General features: G+C 43.1%; 1 protein-coding gene across 1 annotated transcript in view; it reads left to right on the forward strand.

The window, feature by feature from the left end:
* LOC311361310 (netrin-G1-like) overlaps positions 1–15,838 on the forward strand; it is a gene marked incomplete at both ends in the record, with an annotated part of 45,735 nt that overhangs the window by 12,280 nt on the left and 17,617 nt on the right. Inside the window, one exon of the mRNA XM_084481481.1 lies at positions 5,512–6,155. Coding sequence (XP_084337607.1) covers positions 5,512–6,155 — 644 coding nt within the window. The remainder of the gene's footprint in view (positions 1–5,511; positions 6,156–15,838) is intronic.

Genomic DNA, 15,838 nt, shown 5'->3' on the forward strand with positions numbered 1-15,838 from the left:
TTCATCCCGGCTTCTTTTTTGATCTCTTTCAAACATGTCGCCATGACGGTTTCTGACAACCCGACCGCTAGCACATATGAAAATCAATGTTTTTCTTACGCTGCTATTTGTGTTTTTCCTCAAAACGTCCCAATGTGCCGACTGCAGCCTGCAGCATTCGTGTCCAAGGGCTGCCAGTGTTCTGCCGTGCACTGTCGCTGACTCCCAGAATGCTCAGAGACACTAATGTGATATGATGGAGCCAGCACTGGGCTAGGTGTGTCCTACCTCGGCGTCCTTCATTTCGCTGAAGGTCAACCGAATATAAACCCTGGCTCTTTGGTGAGACAGACGTTGGCCCTGACTGCAGGTCATTAAAGCCCTATTGAGTTTCTGCCAAACGTCTGACTCCCTCAATATCTCACCACCGCTCATCTCAGCTGTCTCTTCCATCAGGGCTTATTTCCAGCCCTGGGAGGGATCAGCACTCCTCTATCCACTGTACACTCAAGAGAGCATGAGAGAGCCTTCTCAAAATAAATAAATAAAATACAGCAGGAATCTAGATCTGTATCTCTAGATTTCGTTGCCTGGGCTGCAGTACAGCTGGTACATCAGCAGTAGAGGATTATCTGTACAGTATTGGTGTCATGGTACTGTTCGAACCAATCTGTCGGTCTATCTGTCTATCTATACATCTGTCTATCTATCTACCTATCTCTAGCTACCTATCTGTAGATCTATTTATATATATATATATATATATATATATAGCCATCTGTTTATCTCTATCTATCTATCTATCGAGCTATCTATCAATCTTTCTATCAATCTATCTATCTATTTCGCTATCTATGTATTTAACTATCAATCTATCTAGTGATTTATCTATCTACCATCTTCCATCTTTCCATGCATTCCACCATTATCATCATCAGTATTATTAATTATGGTTTGTTTTGGGTAGATCGTCCTAGTTTCCTTCTCCTTCCTGTGAATCCGTTGGTTTTTGATTCGTCGGCGGGAACAATCCCCTGGTGCCATGTGACATCACTGACCAGTCCACCATGTTCTTCCTGTGAATGAGGAGGTGTGACAAAAGCAGGGTGGGGGTCGGCAAAGGATTGGTGGGTGGCATGTATCAGGTTGCAAAGGTGTAAGGCTGAGCAGGCTGACGGGCTGATTAATCCAGCAACACCTCTGCTCCGACGGGAGTCACTGCTCCTGCCGCAAGGTGCCCAGGCCCACTGCCTACCTGAGGCTGTGAGAATGATTTGAGGAGGAACAGGAGACTGAGAGCTCTGATAAAAAAAAAAAGAAGCCAAATAAATATAAAATAGCTCCCGGTAACTATGCTCTTACCTTAGTATAAGATAAAGTTGTAAAGATTAAGTGAGCCGCCCAAATCCAGCAATAAAGGATAGTAAGTGAACCACAACTTCTCATACACAACATACAAAGCACATCAATCTCCTGAAGGAAACCCACAATCTCCTGAAGGAGGGTCAAGAGAGTCAAAGTGTGAGAGAAAAAGACAGAAATGAAAAAACATGTTTTTCATAGTATTCATTTCATTAGTATTTTCTAGGGTAGTCCCTTGAGATAAGAAAACGATTTTCCAAGAAAGACCTCGCCAAGATGAGCAGTATTTCAAGTTACAACAAAGAAGACACATACAAAAAGTTCAAGACAACATAAAATGAAATGAACAATAGTGCAAAAGAATACTATATGTATAAGTGAAAACAAATACAATTTCCAATAGTTTATGTTGACTGAATATTGAAATAATCACTTACACACTTTTCAAAATAAACAATGGATGCAGAGGTGGTGGACAAAATTTAAGCTCTTTTAAATGTCTGGCTAGTTAGTAAATCGCCTCGCACATAGAATACGATTTAAGGAGTAAAGGCTAAAGTGGTAATAAAACAGTCTTGGCAAGTTCAATCTCTGACACTGAGTTTGGAGTCCAGAAATCTGTCAGCCAAACTGCTCGGTTGGATTGCTTTTGCCTATCCATCACTGAAGCCTGTCATTGGCCAGTGAATTTATCTCACTGGCCACACTCTGTGTCAGACGGCACATCATCTGGGGGCTACAGCTGTCAGTCTGGAAGCCCGTATGTTGCCCTGTTTTAAAATATGTTTATTTCACATTCAGATGTGTGAGAGCCTGTGTCTTCCCTCATGCTTTGATGTAAGAATGTACTGAATCTCCAATTACATTGTACCCAATTTATTTCATATAAAATATACCAAAAGTCCCAAAAGTACAATTACTCAATGTACTTTTTAGTAGACATTTTTATGTGAAGCGGCATTCCAATGTTAGGCAGCTATCAACTATCCATCAAATCCATCTATCTGTGTGTTCCCTCAGTCCCTCCATCCACCTGTGTCTTTCAGTCCCTCTGTCTCTGTGTGTCTTCCTCTCAGTCTCCCTGTGCTCTCCCTGCTCCCTGCCTTGTCCTCCCTCCTGCTTTGACACACTGATATTGGATTGACCTCCCTGGCCGTGGAGTTCAGGACATCATTAGCTGCAGCGGTTCAGCCTCGCCGTCTTTCCCTCGCCGCTAAGCCACTGGCCCCCGGACGGTGCTCGGTTTGCATGGCTGGGAAAACAGCTGGGCTCAATTACAGGGCAGGCTCTGGTGCCATGCCAATACAAGTGTCAGCAATAACAACATTAGGAGAGCGACAGTTCAGATCCTATCAACCCCCTTTGGCCTGCGTAATGTTGCGTTGTGTCCAACATAATGACTTTCACGTGCGGTTGCCTGCCGCTGTGGAATTATTCAGTGAGGACCCTTTTGAAATCACATACATTCAACAAGTTAACGTGTTTAATCAATTTACTCACTTATACAAGCTTGATCACGCTCATAATAGGGGTGGATATAGCCCCAATTGAAATGCATTCAGAAGGATTTGCATACAGATTTGTATGCAAATTGTTAAGATGAATAAATGTACTATTTATATTACTTACTTATAATCATCCTTCTAAGAGATTAAATTTTTTATACATACACAGCAAGGGTTTCAATCTTTATTTATATTTATTTATTTCCTGAGGTGCCCAGGGGCATGATTCATCCAAGCTCTGTGTCTTGAATGACCAGCAAGGGGAATTGATCTTCATAAGGCACTGCTGCTGCCCTGTTGTTAAATAACCGTGCCGAAGATCCAATGGCAGGTCTTGACCTTTCAGCCCAACCTCCATCTCTACTGCGCTGACAGTGGCCAATAGAAAGGGGCAGCCCTAAGGCGGGGAGAATCAATACAAATGCATGTGGTTTAATGTGCGAGTGGAAAATAGTGATTTCACCTTATCGGGTATTATTGATGGTGATCTGAGGTGGGGGGGTAGATTTTATGGGAGATTTGTCCTCAGCCGACGGCGGTCTCTGGTGGTTTCCTATGAAAAAAAGCTGGGATATCATGGCGGACAGCCAGAGAATGCTTATGGATGGGATTCATTGTTATACTTTTTGACTAATGTGCACACCTGTTTTTCCGTACCTATTTTCTTCTCTGACGAGACATATTGTAGACACATTGTATATAATTTCTTGCCAGCTTCAGGCGTCAATGTTTTTTTATTTTATTCACAGATACAGAAATCTTGAGTACTATACTATCTGCAAGAGGGCAGCCTCTTGATGCTCCTCTTGAACACAGAAAGCACTCCAGGTCTGCATCTTAACTGCCACATTGAATGAAACAAAGAAAGAATGCAAAACTTCATGCTCTCTGAGGGCTTCTGGTTGAGCACCTGGTATCTCCCCTTTATTGTCTGCATCTCTATCTCTCTCTCGCCCTCCCTCCTTACCCTTGTCTCTTTCTCCCTCACTTACTCCCTTTGTAATGAGTACACATTGAGAGCCAGTCCAAGGTTGTTAACAAACAGGGAATATGATGACGCTCCACGCAAACACAAGGGGCTAAATGGTTGCAGTTTATGCTCCCTGAGGCTTAGGGACCAGGAATCACAGTCTCTCTCTCGCTCTCGCTCGCTCTCACTCTCTCACTCTCTCTCGCTCTCTCTCTCTTTTTCTTACTCTTCCAGTCTCCGTTGAAAATGTGTGACGAGAGGGAAGAACGTTTAATGTTTTGTGAAAGAGAGTTTTATAAATGTGTGGTTTCATGCATTTTAATGTCCCATGAGAGGCAATCAACCACACTCGCCCTCCCTGGTCTCTGTGTCTTCAGTTTCTCTCTCTCTCTCTCTCTCTCTCTCTCTCTCTCTCTCTCTCATACTTAGTTAGCCCTCTAATTGGTTCACAAACAACGTCCAACCAGGCCCATTGACCCTCAATCTTTCAGTCACGTGGTAGCGTGACTGTCATCTACACCAGCAGGAGAATGCTTGTGTATGCTAGCCTGAGAGTGTGCTATCACCGTTATACAGGAAAATAAAACAAATGCTGATGACTATCTTTAAATAGAGCATAAGTGGTGTTTCGGCTTTAGTAAGAAATAGAAAAGGATTTGTGAGCAAGATAACCCACTGAATAGAAAACTAATTGACAAAGATGTGCGTTTTTTCCAAGACCGGCAAAACAATTCCCATTCATTGTTTTTTTTCCTTTCTGCCACGGAGGATAATTGTATTCAGTCATCAGTGTTTTCCATCCAGTGCCCTCTATACTACACAAGGTCTGGCTGTGAGTCATGGCAGGCTGTGTGACAGATTACAAGGCCACAGTTGCGCCACAATACTGTTTTCACCTTTAGATAATGTTACGTTGCAGACTTTCAGATGATTGCTGATTATCGAGCCGCTTTACAGTTGATCTGAATCTCATCTGCACTTAGCCTCACTGTTGGCGGAGCAGAGGCGAGGTGAATGTCAATTGGATTTGCTCTTTTGCTTTCGTTTTCTCCCCCTCTCTTTCTCTCTTTGCACAGCTGGCACTCACCCGTGTGCACACACGTACACAAGAAACACACACACTCACACACACGCACACAGAAGCTCAGACAATCACACACACACAAACACACTCTAGACACCTGGACTTAGACAGTTGTCTGTCGATGGCACGGGGCAGACGCAGCCACATGAAAAATGCATGTTCCCTTTGCGTGATTCATAAGAAACGCTCATCGAGATTCTTCCCGCATCTCGCTTTGCGTACCACACAGGAATATCAATTAAGCTGGCAATTTGGGTGGCAGCAGCGGCGGGGGAATATGGGATGCACAATGTCATGTTGATGATGAGGGGGAGCAGTGTTTTGTGCAGCTGTTAGGGGCTAAACAAGACCTGTGAAGATAGGAAAGATTTGAGTAAGTGTGCTGGCCATGAAAATAATTAGAAACCTTCCTTGTGTTGTAACAGCCATTTTTTAAGAAAACAGGAGATTCAAATAAACTAAAATGACTAATTTGTAAAACACAGCTAGACATTCGCAATTAACGGTTACTTTATGGTCATGCTTCATGCATCTTCTTAATCTTATGAAGATATCTTCAGATTTCTGTTATGTCCTGTTTTTGACTGGCCCTTTGTGCTGTAATCCCACAGGAAAATCCGTACATGTGTAACAACGAGTGTGACGCCTCCACCGAGGAGCTGGCCCACCCCCCGGAGCTGATGTTTGACTTTGAGGGCCGCAACCCCACAACCTTCTGGCAGTCCACCTCATGGAAGAAGTACCCCAAGCCGCTGCAGGTCAACCTCACCCTGTCCTGGAACAAAACCATCGAGCTGACTGACGACATCATCCTCACATTTGAGTCGGGCCGCCCAGAGCAGATGGTCCTGGAGAAGTCCCTGGACCAAGGCCGCACCTGGACGCCCTACCAGTTCTACGCCACCGACTGCCTGGACGCCTTCACCATGGAGCCTAAGACGGTGAACGAGCTGACCCAGCGCACCCTGCTGGACATCATCTGCACCGAGGACTATTCCCGGGGCTACGTGTGGAAGAACGACAAGACGGTGCGCTTCGAGATCAAGGACCGCTTCGCGCTGTTCGCCGGGCCCCGCCTCCACAACATGGCCTCGCTGTACGGCCAGCTGGACACCACCAAGACCCTGAGGGACTTCTTCACCATCACGGACCTGAGGATTAGGCTGCTGAAGCCCGCCACCGGAGCTACCATGGTGGACGAGAACAACCTGTCGAGATACTTCTACGCAATCTCTGACATCAAGGTCCAGGGCAGGTAGGAACCCCAGCCTATTCTGTATTTTGAGAAAGCTGAGAGGAAATGTTCTGAATTTTAGATGACTAGATTAAATCTTTTGATCTGGGAATATGGCCTGGATTGGGTGTGTCAGTTGCATTCCTTGATTTAGCTGGATATGGTCAAAACCCGAAACACAATAAAACTGTACCTTTAACAATAACGAATGCAGCTCAAGCGCAACAAGGAAGGCAGCATAATAATATCTTTCCAGTTCTGATCAGTCAAGGCCTTTTAATGCATTTCTGTTTGTAGTGTTTTTCATTGCAAATTCAACAAAGGCCTTTTCTGAGTGCTCTGTTCCTCTTTCATCATTCCCTAGTATGGTATCAAAATCATTACTGTGAGATCAATATTCATTTTTTTCATTCACGTCAGGCCTACAATTTGGTGGTCTTGAAAGCCATAATGAATACAGCACTTTACAATAATCCTGTTAAATATAACTCCTATTATGTTTAGTAGATTTCCACCTCTTTAAAAAATAACTTTGACATCAATATTACAGCTAAGCCTTTATTAGGCTAGAGTAGAACATTTGTATGAATAATCCAAGCTCCCATTTTTACAATTATAAACATCTACACAACATATACAACACAACCTACAAACACAGTGTTATCTAACAAAACACATAAAAGGGTTGTTATTCATGCTTAATGTCAGCTATCATCATTGTGGTTTATCTCTAGAAGGCCTCTTTGTTTTCTTTTGGGAACGCTGTGATTTCATGGCACATGGAACCGCGGTGATAAAAAAGAACTAGGCCTAAAGCCCTTTACAGCTGCTGTCCAAATGGGCCCTGTGTTGGTTGACGCGGTTGGTTTATGAGGATAACTTAGCTGGTAATGACCCATCAGATGGGTCCTGGGTGTATTGAAACAGCTAGTCCCTAATTGGAATTCAGGCCGACGTCAATGGTGGATTAGACCCATTAGCATGCTGGCTAATTGGTTGGAGACTAATCTTGTAATTAAGAGCGTTTGCCGCTGATTAAATGGTAACCATTGGGGACGTATCAGCAAACCGGAGGGAAGTTGGAAAGGTGCTAAACAGACAGGCTGTAGAATCCAAATTTAGCAAGCGTTGTTAGATGAAGCTAATGGTTTCAGTCCTTGATTTGTATAGTTTAAGGGGCATTCAAATGGTTTTGGTGTTTAAATAGCATGCATTCTTACGGATTAAGGATTTACTCTGCAAATTCAACTTTGTTTTTTAAACAGATTTGCATTTTGCAGCCTTTTTATAATCGATCTAATGACAAAGGTATTGAGCAAGAAAATATGTTAAATAGTTGAGGATATGTGATATATTTGACAGTTTGTCTTGAGCAATGTTGATGCACTTCTCCCTTCTGTGTTGTCAGTCAGGCATGCTTGTTTGTTTTTAGGTTTTCCATCCAGACGTACGGTTCCAATATTTATACTCATACTGCTAACATAAATTGATGGGTTCTAAATTGCAAGCACAAGTAGCCAGGACAACAGACCATCTCCTGTAGATATCTTATTTCTCCATTCATTAGAACGAGTAGAAAAAAGTGGAATGGGAGGAAAATAAGCTATTTTGCCAATTTTCCATCATGCCCTTGGGCGTTAAATTCAATTTTCCGCCAAAAGTTTCCACTGTGAGAGAAAAGAAAATAAACATACGATTTTGGTCCAGAGTCCAGGGGTGGATCGGTAACTGGCTTGAAAGAGGGGTGGAAAAGGCCGGCGGGTAGTGAGTGATTAGAGTCTCAGCAGCCTCCTGGCTACAACCAAATGTGAAAGCCTTATCACAGAATGGCCATTCTGTCCTGGAACTCCCCAGAATTCTCTGGGAACACTGATAAACTTTCCGTGACACACAGACAGATTTTTTGCTGCGTCAGGTAACCTGAGGGCTTGTGTTCAGTATTGTGAGGTAGGGAATGCAATCAGCTATGCCAATTAAGGGAATATGTAAATGTATTTGACCGGTTAAAGTATATTTAGCAGTTGCAAAATGGGATTTAGATTATGCTGAAAAGAAATTGCCCCAGTTCTCTTTTGGGTCATTATTTGTTGGACTACAGCAAAAACTTGTTCTACATGTGAAACCTTTATTCAGGCTCATAAGTACTGCAGAAAAAACAACAAGCTAGAAACAAGGATTGAACGGTCCAGGAGACAGTGCTGTGGCATCCATACCAAAGATTTAAAAATGCCCTTGTACAATAACCATGTCCTATATAGCAACATAAGTAAAGATATGAAAGTCCTACAGAGACACACACACACACACACACACACACACACACACACACACACACACACACACACACACACACACACAGCCCATACCTAAGTGCTAAGTCATCAGAGCATAAAACAGGGTTTGGCGCGCTATTGATCGCTTACGGTATTCTACTCCCAGCAGTGGAGGAGGAGGAGGTGGACGGAGAGAGGAGTCAGACCTCGGGAATGGCATTCGTGCACACCGTCCCACCTCCACGCTTTCTCTCCACGCTCCTCGTCTATTGATCAGCTGTCTGCCTGTTAATTAAGACATGAGCTCCTGGGTTTCTGGCTGTGCGGTCAAAGCGCCACATGCACAGGGCCCGTAGCAGGGCCTGGGAATGAAAGGCAGGTAATCCATATGTGCTAATGTCGCTGCTTGTGCTTCGCCCTGCTGTCTTCCTCACTCCCTGTTTTTCCTGACCTTTCCCCATGCCCCCCCGGGATTCAACTTGAAGCATATAAATGGAAGCTTAAAACAACATGCCACTGGAAACATCCTGGGAGGAAAGCAGTGGCTCAGTCCGCAGGGAGGCCGAAGGCTTTTAGAAGATGATTGAGTATGACTGGTGCTCACCTGTATCTGACGACGGACATCCTGCCATCTCAAGCCACCAGGAACACACGGGACAATGTCCTACTTTAGAAATGATTTTTGCGTGAAACTTTGTAAAACAGTCGAACGCATCTCAAGTCTACTATTTTCTTCAAACTTTGAGTCTTCCAACAACGGGGAAGGGTTAATGCAGTATGAATATTATATATAATATATATTTATATGAAAAGCGGGAATGTTTCACCCTCCTGGTGAGGTCATACAGGCACAGTACCAAGTGCTTCAACATGTTTCTCTCACTTCAAAGGGCACTTTAAAGGATGGTACATTCGAAGCGCTCCAAGGCTCATTGGCGTATCGAGCGGCGCATCCAGCTGAATCACAGCCATCCGCAACACCTCGTGGATATCTGTGCTCCAACACACATGTGCTTGTTTGCACATTTTTCATCAAAATTATATTCCATATTCCCTTCCGTTTATTTATTATGCACCTTTCATGGTTTAAAAAACAGTTTAAAAACACACACAAAAATAGAATCTTCAGGAAAGGCATTTTCGCGCCTCCACTGGGGCATGTCCAAGAAATGTGAGAGGGTAGCGTCTGACTATAGTAGACCTGGAGGAGACATAGCGCCGACATGATGGGTTCTCACTGTTACTCGATCCTGGGAGAACTGTTCCATATGTGTTGGATGATTTAGATTGTTCCTGCTAGGGGTCTGGCTGCAATGTGTTGCAGTGGTCTAGTGGTCAGAATACAAAGCCGTTAGAGAAACTAAAGGAAATCAGTGGGCAGTGGAATTTTTGGAGGTGCTGTTTAACATTGCAGTTGCCTCATTCTTATGTCGTGCAGCTATATTGAGGCTAAGAACAGATTGAAGTTATGGCAAAAGGAAGTATTTATTAAACATAAAGTTGATCAAACTGTGCAATTAGCTAATTGTAAGTGTTGACCTAGTGGTGTAATGCTACATTTTAATTGCATCACAGTAGTGTTGTTGCCTTTCAGGTAACCCGCTACAATCTCGACGCACAAACCCATGGAAGTTTGCAAGCTGACATACACACACTCCCTACATTCTTTTCTTTCTCTCCATCACAATCTCTCTCTCTCACACACACACACACACACACACACACACACACACACACACACACACACAATCAACATCCACCCTGACGGTGGTCTGTTCCTCTGAGAGGCTCGCTGCCCTGTGAACCGTGACAGCTGTAGCGCACTTGATTGACAGATGGAGAAAGTCAGGGTCAAGTGCAGGTTTAAAGCAAACCTCCCTGGCCTGTTGCGCTCCTGGCTGTATCCAGGTCCTCCCCCCCCCCCCCCCCCGGCCTCTCCTCTCCATCCTATCGCGGACCTCATGTCTGTCACTCATGCACCATACACTACTTCGGCCAATCATCCCCATCTCATGTCTCCAACATGTAATTAATGCTGATTGGAGCTCAGCTCTTTCTTTGTAAATAGTAAATGGCCGTGGGAAATGAAAAAGAAAAAAATGGGAAAAGAGAGTCACTGTAAGCTGTCTCTGGAGGAAAGAGACCACCGTGAACAGGAAATAACATCACCCCACTCTGTGTTCTACCTGTTTCCCATGGTTTTCTGTGTTGCGTGGCTGGTGCATATCGGGGACGACAGGGAGGGGTGAATGGGTTTATGTATGCAATGAGAAAGAATCTCTGGTTGTGTACTGGTGACGGTCTGCCTTTTCCTCAAAGCACTAAAGATGCATGTATGAATGAGTGTGTGTGTGTGTGTGTGTGTATGTGTATGTGTATGTGTGTGTGTGTGTGTGTGTGAGTGAGAATACATGAATATACAGGCATCTTCCTACAATATGGTCCTTCTATGTGTGTACGTGTGTGTGTATGCATCTGCTTTGTGCATACGTACTCCTGTATTTTCTTATCCTTACTGGGGTTATGAAGGTAAGTGGGTGGGTGGGTGGGGCTGGGTTGTTGTGCCCAATTCCCCTTAATATTGTTATCCAACAATGAAGTATTATTCAGAATTTCTGGAAGAGATGAGGGCATACACTTAACCAAACACACTATAGACACAAATACACACACACATCCACCCTCTCCATCCGCACTCATTTACATTTTAATATGTCCCTATATTTCTCTCTGTCTCGCTCTCTGTCTCGCTCTCTGTCTCTCTCTGTCTCTGTCTCTGTCTCTGTCTCTCTCTCTGTCTCTGTCTCGCTCTCTCTCTGTCTGTCTGTGTCCGTCTCTCTCTCTCTCTCTCTGTCTCTCTCTCGGTCTTTCTGTCTTTGTCTCTCTCTCTCTGTCTGTCTCTCTGTCTGTCTGTCTGTCTCTGTCTCTCTATGTGTGTGGCTCACGTCGTAGCAGCTTGCGGGCCCTCTAACCAAGGCGAGGGGGGCCTCAGCAGGAATTACCATACTGTATGCCTACAAGAATGCGCAGCCTCAATAATGGACCCTGTCACTGAAAACAAATCACAGGCGTCCGAACGGCGGTGGCGAAACTGCGTGCAAAATTCACATTCCATTTCATCATGGTAGAAAATTGAAGCCTGGGGAATTAACTTGTGATCCATTCGTAATATATATATATATTTATATATATATCCCTCCCCCCAGTAATTTAGGTACCCCTAGCAGTGCCTACTTAAGCTTTCCGAGGTGGTGGATGCGACGCAAAACAATTTGTTTTGAGGTGGATTACATTACGCTTAGGACAAACAACGCGATTGGCCACGGGACGGAGTAACGAAAACAAACCTAATCGGACTCTTCAATTTCACAGTGACACAGCCAAGCGTAATGAGGTGACACCCTGACAACTGTGCCCGCCCACATACAGTAGTTCAATGGCATCTGCAATGTAGAAAGAGATCCAATATTGAGTAGGGGCTGTCAAAGTCATTATGCCGGGGCTGTGTCTGCCCCACTCCCTTCCCTGGTCACCGTTGTTGACACAGAAGATCATTTCTGCCTGGCTTCGCTATCGGAGCAATTTCAAAGTTTGCTACGGGCAAATTCTATCGATACATGAGCCTCCACCGCAGCTGGTATCTCAAAGATGAACTAGGTGTGTTCCTTCTCAACCTTCAGGATGTTTCAGGACAAGGCTTGCATTGTTATGGTTCATTGTGTTGGTTTATCGTTAGCTCCATTGTAATAGCAGAGCAGAAGGAGTTTAATGGTTTATTTTCCACCTCTGGGCCAGATCTGAAAATGTTTGGCAAAACTTCAGCCCTGAATGAAATCGTAGAAAGATGGATTTTTGTTTTTAGAAACAAATAAAACAAGGCAAGGAACTTTTTATACTATTACATTTATACATTTGAACCTCTGGGATACTTGCATGTCTTAGGAATATGATATAAGGATAGCATGTAACACACTTGAATCAATGATGATGTGTAATTGACTTTGAATGCTTCGACTTCTTCAAAATAATTTTTAGTCACGTCTATATTGCCTGTTAAAGGCATATATGTTACCCATTTGATGGCGTTACACTAAACTTGAAAGAATCAATAGCTCATATCTTCAGCCGATTTGCAACAGTGACATGATATTTTTTAGGAAAGACAAGTAACAGCAAGTTTTTCAGTACACAAAACTCCTCTCATAATCCGCAAGAAACATCCTGCATCTCACCTAGTATTTACTTTCAATGCCACGGTAGTTGCCATGAACAAGCCCTTTGACGGACACAACAGGGCCTCTCGGACCTCTCATGTAGCAGACATCAAACTGTGAAGCAAGGGTCATACCAGTACCAGAGAGCTGGTTGACATTGACCGAAAACTTCAGTGGGGCCAAAGTTTACTTGTCTCTTCACACCTGTCAAGTCCTATGACGGTCAGGCCCTCCTTCAACACAAAAAAACAAAAACGTTGCCCATTCTTCTTCACGGGAAGAAAAAATGGGATCCCAGCATTACAGTTGCGACATCTTGTGTTTTTTATTGAAGGGGAACCTGAGGACTTTGAAATCCTCCTCCCCACCTAACAAGCACATGTTGAATTAATTTGTTTTTGTTCAGGAAGATTCATTATTAATTCAGCGTCATGGGTCATTTCGTTAAACCCGTCACATCAATGCCGCAGTTTTCGGTTTTCAGTTTTCTGTTAGTTATTTAATTATCCTTCTTAGCTCTGTTTATGGAACAGATTCAGCTTCCTATGATCTTACAGAGTTAATGGAATAATGGACCATCTTGTTTAGAAGACTTTCCATAGTACTTTTCCGAATACACAGACAAATTGCTGTCAAAACAGGGTTAAATCTAACTGTTGTCAATAACAGACACACTAGAGATCCCCAATTGTGGACGAGACAATATATGTTGAGCATAGTGAATGTAACAGTTACAGTTTATTTATTATAATAAATTATAAGGCTTTTATCCAAGTTATTAAGAAATCTGTTAAGCATTTACTTAATATAGATGAAATTTGAACAGGGCTGGGGATGGCCGGTGGTTCAACCCTGACCTTGTTGACTCAACGTGGAGTCCAATACCTTACCAACTAGACTCTCTCACAGAGTGTTCAGACCAAGAATAAATTGGTTCAGAGCCCCAAAAGTTGGTTCCGAGCTGGAACAAAAATAGCTTCTTCAAGTGCAACAGTGATGACATCAGTGAGCGTTTCATATTCTACAGGAGGGAAAGAGAGCATGCTACTACTGTTTGCTTCCGGTGTGCATTATGCAACTCCCTTTGCTGTCGACGGTTCCTCTCAAAACTGGTGGGAACATGGGCTGGTTCGCTAGGAGGCAGTAAGGTGCCAAGACCATCGCTGTTTTGCAGTCTGGACACCTGACGATATTACTCTCTGCTAGGGTAAGTTTACGAAAGCAGAAACTAGTGACAATAGTGTGATCAAAATAGAAGCATAATGTCAAACCATGAAATGTAAAACAAAAGAACATGAAGGAAGTCCTGATTAGATTAAAATAGGTAATAGCCACACTAGTAGAGCTCATATGTCATATGCACAAGATATATCCCATTCTCCTTCCACACCTAACTAACTGATGTTTTAGTCTATCACCTTTCTGGCTGACACAGCAGGTCAGACCAACACTGATGGAATGCTTCACTACAGATTAATTGTTTTACATTATTAATTCACCCTGTGGTTTTCTATGCTCACTAAGCAGTTTATTGCTTCTGTCTCGCACTGTGTGCTAGGTTTAAAAGCAATAGGATGTCCTGTGCTCAATGTGGTTCAAAATGTATGCAGATTTATTTCATGCACCATAATCCTCTTCATTACTTAAATTTGACCCGGGCAAGGAATATTTTGGCTATTCAATCAAAATGATATATTTTGATAATATATTATCAATTGTGTTGTCTGAGTGTCTTAAAAATAAACCCCATCCAGCTTTAACTCAAACATAACTCTGCCACATTTGTCTCTTTAAATATATTTTTTCTATGAAGAAAATAAACAGATTGAAACAAAGGGGATGGTTGCAGTAACAAATGCACGTATAGCAGTTTTAAATATTAATTTATTTTGATGTTGAAAACATGAATATATTCTTTAGTATATCCACAACTGGTATGCATATATTTCAGCCCTCGTGTTTCAGTGGGTTTTAAACTGTGGCTTGTTCCTTCATGATAAATAAGTCAATGTTAGACACAGTGAGCCTGTCAGCACACTGCAAATAAGCACACAGTGGTCTGGGTTAGGTAAGTGCCAGAGTACTCTGGCTGTCTGCCCCAGACTGTCATCACAAAACACGTACTTACTACCTCACTATATCTGTTATACTATTTACAAAAATATGATTTTCCATTTTTTTCAAGTTGTTGCCTTACAATATGAAAATTTAGTGCCTTTTTACACAACAGATGGACAATTTTCTTTCTCACTTTATCTCTCTCGCCCTGACACACACAAACACTAAAATAATCATTTAATCTACTTGGAGAGCATAGCATATCACCCTGATGTGAGAGCATTGAACATAAAGCAAAATACGGGTGCAAAATACGGCTGATTTTGGTGGAGGCGGAATGATCTCTTTAACTCTTCCAGGGCAAGCCTCTTGTTTGGATAATGGATAACACCTATTGTCGCTTCTCTGGGCCCAAGACAAAAGGTCATTAAAACTTCATGAAACATGTCTTTGTAACTGTGCCAGTTCAGGAGGCTTAACGGCATGCACAGGGACCTCTTTGCCACACACACACACACACACACACACACACACACACACACACACACACACACACACACACACACACACACACACACACACGGTCTTGTGGAGAATAACTCTGTGATTTCATTATGACAATGCCCACGGCAAAAACATTGCATTCCAGAGTTCCCCTGTGTCCAGAATGATGCGCCTGCCCTATCGATGCGGCGCGCGCCTGGGCTGGGAAGTGATGATCCAGATTTGGCTGGTTTTTAATTAAGTGGAAGGTCAAATTTCATTGCGCTTCACTTGGGGGGAGCTGAAGGGGAGCAAGGTACACCCCACTCATTAATTTTATGGAGCAGGTTCTTTTAATTGATTCAAAAGTAAAGGACTGTAGGGAGCCGTTTGCTCAGAGGCTCCCCAGCACTCAGGGAATCTGGACCGGGGGCGTTGCGTTGAGTCACTCATTTGCAACGGAAGCCATCAGCCATGTGACCTGGGCTTCAATTTGAATAGCATACAAAACCCTTGGTTAAAGCCTTGTTTAAACTCTTTAACTCACTGTTGCAGTTCTACTTATTATATTATTATTATTATTAGGGTTATGGTTAGGTATTAGGTTGATTGCAAAGCAGGCCACACTATTGTTATTCTGTATGTTAATTATCTATATATTGATACTATATTTTTT

This window comes from Micromesistius poutassou (assembly GCF_964030765.1).
Source record: "Micromesistius poutassou genome assembly, chromosome: 16".
Taxonomy (NCBI): Eukaryota; Metazoa; Chordata; class Actinopteri; order Gadiformes; family Gadidae; genus Micromesistius; species Micromesistius poutassou.